The sequence below is a fragment of the Biomphalaria glabrata genome, chromosome 13, assembly GCF_947242115.1.
Source record: "Biomphalaria glabrata chromosome 13, xgBioGlab47.1, whole genome shotgun sequence".
NCBI lineage: Eukaryota > Metazoa > Mollusca > Gastropoda > Planorbidae > Biomphalaria > Biomphalaria glabrata.
Window position 1 is genome coordinate 24,519,332 of NC_074723.1, and position 6,969 is coordinate 24,526,300.

The following is a 6,969-nucleotide window of genomic DNA, read 5'->3' on the forward strand; positions in this document are numbered from 1 at the left end:
ACAAGGGAAAGAATTTGTACTTGACTGAAGTAGTGGTATAAGCTGAAATAGTGCCCTTTATAAATTGTTGTATGAGTCTTAGTGAACACAACATGAAAAATAGGACGAGACTATAAAAACAATAAATTAACTATTCAATCATCCATGTTCATAGGCTCTCCACTAGCAGAAAGGTTACCATGTTGGCTTTAGCCATGAGTTCCAATACAAGTCGTTCCCCCTTTAAAAAAATTTTTATTGATGTTTTTTATTGTTAGTCTAGATCTATTACAAATTTAATTGCATGACTGATCCAAACTAATTGATACATCTACACTTAATATAAGCTTTGTTATTTTAAAAAGTTTTTAAAAAATATTTTCTTCTTTCTATACACTTCCCATATATATTGTTGTAACCCTATTGAGTGATAAGGTTAACTGTGACCGTGGCTAGTAATAGTTTAGCGTGCTATGTTGACAAGTATGAACTTTGCATGTAAATTTGACACGTGTTATGGTCATGTGATCAGAAGCATTCATGGACCAGAGACAGAGTGTGTAAGGCAGTGCAGTTCAAGACAGGAAAGCAAGGAGACCGGACTGCTAGTCGGCTGTGAAGTCGGTCCTGGTGGAGACCTAGAGTGAAACGTAAGAGTCCAGGAAGAGATAGACAGTAGAGTTTAGTACAGCAGTATGGTGACGTACAGTGTAGCATTTGTTGTAGCTTATTGTGTTGCTAATGGTGTCGCATTGGCTATTTTTATTTTCTCATTATTAAAGGGGACCAGATTATTTGGAACTCTTGTTTCAAGTTCTTTAATTAGTTGTGTTGTGTTGTTGACCAGTGTTTGCAGAAGGCCTGATTAGGAGAGAATATCGTAACAATATATTTATTTATTTATAAACTGGGAAAGAGCGATGATGACATTTTCAGTTTATAAAATAATCAAAAGTTTAAGATTTAACTCAAAAATATTTTCTTACATCAGCTAAGCGTGATCGCAACTGTCCAGGTTGTTTCTTAGCAAATAGTCGAATGACTTCAGGTGTTTTAAATGCTTCACTGATTGCAGCTTGAATTGCCTGTAGAAGAAAACAAACATTTTTTGTTATATTGAAATAAGACTAATTCATTGGGTAATGATTTTTACACAATAGACCCCAGAGAGTTAGAATGAACAGCACAGTATTTAATGCATGTATTGTTAATACAGGAGCACCCCAAGAGGCAGTGACATCGCCATTGTGGTGTATTGATAGTCCTTTTTGTTCCTTAACAAAGTTTGCAGATTCTTCTTGGCCCGCTCTCAGAGAGCTCAGATGTAAATCATTATTTAAGAGAAATAAATAGTATTGAAAAATAATGTAGTGACTATTTCTTTATATTGAATATATAAAACCACAACAAAGAAATGATTATGACTTCCGAAAAGAAGTGTTTCAGTAGCTGGGGAGAGCATAGAAATAATTCAAACCTTTAACTACTTTGAATCTGTGTTAGACCATAAATTAAATTTCCTTGCAAACACAGCAAACAAACAGCACTTGGAGACCTACTAAAGATAAAAATTGCTAAGAAAGCTAAAAAAAATTTTTAAGCATAAAGAATCAGCCTCTTTTTCATGATTTCAACATTTTACCATCACAAAGAAGATATTGACACACAGATCACAAAAATAAATAGTAAATAGACATATAAACACTTTTATTCCCTTGGGCTATAAGAAGAATATGTAATTAACTGTTGTAAATTTCACATGTAATGTTTAAGAGAAACATATAATTGTGTGCTTTAATTATGTATTGTTTTTTGTAATCCTCACAGATAATTAAGATTATTATTATTATTATATATTAGAATATTTTTGTCCCTTTCTATGCTTTGCTTCTAAAAAGTATTTTCTTTTCATTACAATCAATGCAAGGAAATTTGTATGACAATTTTGTGTAGATGCATGTTGATCCAGTGTTCAGTAGAAACCTATGTTAGCCCACTCTATCAGTTACAAACCAGCTTTACAAACTGAAACATGGCACAGGTCATGTGACTTTAACATCAGACATTTCTTGTTGCAGCATAGATAGCTTCTTTACTATAGCTATTGAAAAAAAGGACTAAATTTTAAAAAATGTTAACTTAATAATTTATTCAAAATTAAATTTCCTCTCATTGTTTTTTTTCTTTCCTATTACTATGTGTGTATAGATTCTATAAGGTGCCATTGCCAGAAGTGGTAATGGATATAAGCACTCCACTACTTAAAATGCCATTAGCCTCTGACAAGCCCAACTCCTGGCCTTCACGTGTGGCTCAGATATTGTGTCTCCTGATGTTTTTACTAGGAGGAGAAGGGCAAAGGTGAGTAACTGGTGCCTAAATCAGAAAGCTTCAGGGAGGATTAGCTCGTTAGCTTTAGTTTCCCACCTAGGAAAAGGAAAAACTCTGAATTCAGAACTATGCCTTGCAGCTAAAAAAAAATTGGAACCTGTAATCCTTAGGCAGTTTGCAGCACACAGTGCCAAACACAGACAGAGCCTGTGATGCAAATGATCCCAAACTGTATAAATGTCAAGAAATCTTATCTTTTAGCCTTAAATATTGTAGTAGAAGATAGAAAGTTCAGAGGACATCATGTTTCATTTCAAATTACTATAATGTAGAAAAAAATAAATTCAATAAGTTCTTAGTTTTCATAAAGAAATCATACAACCCATTCATGTAATGTCATAAGGAAAAAGCTTATACAATGTATGGTAATAAAACATTTTAAAATAAACTTACTAGTTGCATTCCATTCAACTGATCCACTAAACTTAAGTTTCCTGCTATCATTTTGTTTAAATTTTCTTGGAATTCTTTCAATTGTTCAACCGTCTCTGCTTTTGTTTCTTCATATTCTTCTGTGTCTAATTCTCCTCTGTGGAAAAACAATTTCAATATAGTTTACAAAAATTAAATTACAACATAAGTTTCCTCGTCTCTAGATATATCTTATAACCAAATTGATATATCTCCATAAAATCAAAACTCATTTAATAATGTATAAATTCTAGTATTTTTATCTAAATGTTTACTTCATTTCTTCTAAGTCCATCAACTGTTGCATTAATCTGTCAAGCTGTTCTTCCATATTTTGTTTTAACTTTGTTGTTTCTTGAGTACCCCTTGAAGCCATTGTGTTCAATTTTTATTAACAGATGAATATCTATTAAAATGAAAATGAATATATGAATATGACATTGAAAAATGTGTAAATTATGTTAATAGAGAGTTGACCAGTTTCTAATGAACTAACATAAATATTATATGACCAACTCATCAAATGCTAAGTATGCAATAAAATGGGTGTGAATTCCTCTAGGGTAAGGAGATTTGTGTTGCCTCTTAAAGCAAGCAGTGAAAACAATCCAGACATTATAATAATGTAAGGATATATAAAACTGTCAAAATTTTTCTTTATTGTTTATTTTATACTCTTGAAAGTCTACGAGAATATCTCATTACATCATAATAGAATTTTCTTGGTATATACATAAGATAAGATAATTTTTATCTGGTCCAATCAAATGGAAATTCAGTAAGACTACAATTGACCATCTCAGTGTAACTACTGTACAATAACAGATGCAAATACGAACAACATTCACACACGAAACACATACACACTCACAACAAGCATTGTATGAATTAGACTTCTATGTACTTCTCAATGACAACAAATGACCTTGTAACACTCTGACCGAAAGTGGGATTATAAAGGAGTTTTTAAATCTCTCTGTTGTAGTCATAATGGAAAGGAGACAACCATCATTGGGATCATCATTTAGATCTGATGTAACAGTGGTTTAATGGGTACAGGTGGTCTTTAAGAATCGTGAGTGTTTTGAAAAGCTCTTCGCAATCAAAACAACACCCATAAGAGCTATGGAGGAAACCGCTGCCCTGATCTCTCTGGATGAAAGAAGAGAAATAAAAATCCTTTCCCAATTCACTAAATTGGAAACCTTGGAAAGACACCCACTCAGAACAAAAATCCACAAAACTGGCACAAAAAACCGTCTCAAAAGGACCAATTTCATAAAAGGAATCTCTAAACCTAAAAAAGAAACACCAACTTGAAAAAATTACTCTGGAATCCTTGATACACTATAACGAATATCCACCCTGGGACGAAAGCCCTCTTCCTACTATAAGGGACCATATTGAAAACATAAAAAGAAAATCTGATTACAGACCAACAGAGCTCAAGGAATTAGTGAACTGTTTTCTACATACCAATTACCCTAGCAATCAGTGGATCAGAGTTTACACAGATGGCTCATCCCATAAAGCCACCACAAATGGAGGAGCTGGAATACTTATCAAATGGCCAGATGGAGGAAAACTAGAAAAATCCATTGCAACTGGAGAGCTCTCTGACAGTCACAGAGCAGAAAGGGAAGCACTAGCACTAGCTGCTATCATGCTAGCGAATCATCCAAGTTCCCCTCACAGTAAGATTGTCTTGCTAACCGATGCAAAAAACAACCCGCCAAAGCTTGCAAAACTCTGATTCCTCTTATATTAAAAACCTCAGAACAGCACTTACAAAGCTAAACAACAACAGCAAAAAAACTGTTATTCAATGGATACCAGCCCATATACAACTAGAAGGAAATGAGAAGGCTGACACACTCACCAAGAGTGGGAGAACTAACTCTCAAATAAACTCTTCACTCTATCCAGAAGAAATGAAGAAATTAATTGTAAACAAAATAAATGAGAAATGGATGAGCTCTCATCCAAATCACAAGAAAGATGATGCTTACTATAAGCTATCCCGACAAGACCAACGTCTAATCTTTCGACTCAGGACCGGACACAACAGAATGTGACAACACATGCACCGGAAGCTCAAAATTGGAACCAGTGAAATCTGCCCATGTGGAGTATCACCAGAGAATGCTGACCACGTCCTCCTAAACTGCTCTCTTTACCAAGAGGCCCGTATAAGACATTGGCCCCAAATCACCCCAATAGAAAGAAAACTATATGGAGAGCTCCCTGATTTGGAAACCACTGCGCAGTTCATCTCATGTATTGGTCTAGTCATATGAACACTCCAACATAACAATGAGAACGATGAAGAAAAAGAAGAAAAGCTCTTCAAGAGATGGCAGCTGTGTTCGAGTGATATAAGATGCTTTATTTAATTAGTCTATGTCTTAGTGCCAGTGAAGTATTACCATACCAGCAGGTGATGACAAAGTTAATTAGATGGTTGCTGTATAGAAAAGTTTAATTATTGTTTTGTTAATGTTAAATTTCATTAGCTTTCTAAGATAGAAGAGTCATTGGTGAATTTAGGTGTAAAGGTTTTGACAGTGTTCACTCCATTTCAGTAAGACAGAAGAGCCATTGGTGAATTTAGGTGTAAAGGTTTTGACAGTGTTCACTCCATTTCAGTTTATTGTTGATGGTTGTAGCTAGGTATTTATTTTTTGCAGTTGCTCTATGGTTTGGTTGTTTATCTGAATTTCTGTTTCCTAAAATCTATTATCGTTTCTTTAGTTTTCTGAACATTTAAAATTAGAAAGTTATCTATACACCATTGGTAAAAAGTGTTAATTGTTGAATGATACAGATTTTTGTCATATGCAATAAGGCTGATGATTGCAGTGTCGTCAGCAAATTTTATGATGGGAGTGTCAGCTGATTGGCTCTCAATGTCTTTAAAGTACAGCTACTAAGCAAGTCTAAGTAAGTAAAAACCTTTGGTAAAGGCAGCATGGAAACCTTTTCCCAAATATCCTCCCCCCCCCCCCACCACCCAAAGAAATAGACCAGAGCACACAGAACATGCTATACTATGAAAGAGAGGAAACACACTACTGATTGTGATCTACGGTGGTAAACATCTATAACTTATAAGTTATAGAGTTAAAGATTAAAGTTATACTTATATACTGAGTATAAGTTATAAGTATAACTTAGTACTTAGTATAAGTTATAACTATTGACTTTATTGAGTTACTATTCTATTGATTAAAATATTATTATATTATATAATAATAAATTATTATATAATACTCAGAATAATAGATCTAGAAAAATCGGACTTACTTTTTAGTGATTAGATAGATCTAATCTAGAAAATTCTAGATCTATTAATCTCTAGACTAGATATCTAGAATAGGGACGAGTTCTAGATTCTAATACACCACTAATAGAAAAATCAAGCGAAATTTCGCTTTTCGTTTGTTTTCACACTCAGGTGACAGTCAACTAGAGTAGAGTCCCTTAGTTACACTTAGTAGAGATTGTCCACTTCTGACGTTTATATTCTTTTTTTTTTTTCTCGTCTTTTTCTATCTCCTTTGCTGTAAATGCCCACTTTTTTTTCGCCTTAATTTTCCAAATGTAAAACATATTTTTTTTTCTACTTTTCTTAGTGATCTTAGTGTTTACATTGTCTAACCAGGACTTGTCAAATTTGCTCTTCATTTATGTTGTTGATGCTGGAAAAATATGTCATAGTTACCAAGTTAGTCTTCACAAACATTCATATGCTGTCTTGCCTTTTTTTCATCTTATCCACGAACTATGCTTCAGAGAAAGTTTCTAGCAATGATCATGAGCTTAATGAATTTTAATTACTTACAAATTACATTTCGCATATCCTTTGCAAAACTTTTTTTTTTGCAACTCATTATTTTTAATATTGTTACAATCAAATCAAATATTGCTTTTGGCTAGATGTTAAAAGTCTTCTATTTATTAGCGGCTCCCGAAAGGGGAAAAGACGCTATTAGTTTTGTGCGAAATGTCTGTCCTTCTGTCCGTCCGTCCCGTTTAGATCTCGTAAACTAGAAAAGATATTGAAAATCCGACATCACAATATTTTAGACCATTCAAAGTTCTGATGCAACGCTACTTTTTTTTTTTCTGAAAGCGAAAAATCTAATTTTTAAAATCAGTTATGCAAGCAGTTTTTTAAAGAGAAAAAGC

General features: G+C 33.5%; 1 protein-coding gene across 1 annotated transcript in view; it reads right to left on the reverse strand.

Annotated features, from left to right (window-relative positions):
• The window catches only part of LOC106057430 (protein LZIC-like), an 11,433-nt gene extending 5,183 nt beyond the window's left edge, over positions 1 to 6,250 (reverse strand). The window contains exons 1-4 of the mRNA XM_013214608.2: positions 6,085 to 6,250; positions 3,057 to 3,187; positions 2,764 to 2,899; positions 966 to 1,064 (exon numbers count right to left, since the gene is read on the reverse strand). Coding sequence (XP_013070062.1) covers positions 966 to 1,064; positions 2,764 to 2,899; positions 3,057 to 3,157 — 336 coding nt within the window. The 5' untranslated portion in view covers positions 3,158 to 3,187; positions 6,085 to 6,250. The remainder of the gene's footprint in view (positions 1 to 965; positions 1,065 to 2,763; positions 2,900 to 3,056; positions 3,188 to 6,084) is intronic.
• Between the last annotated feature and the right edge of the window lie 719 nt (positions 6,251 to 6,969).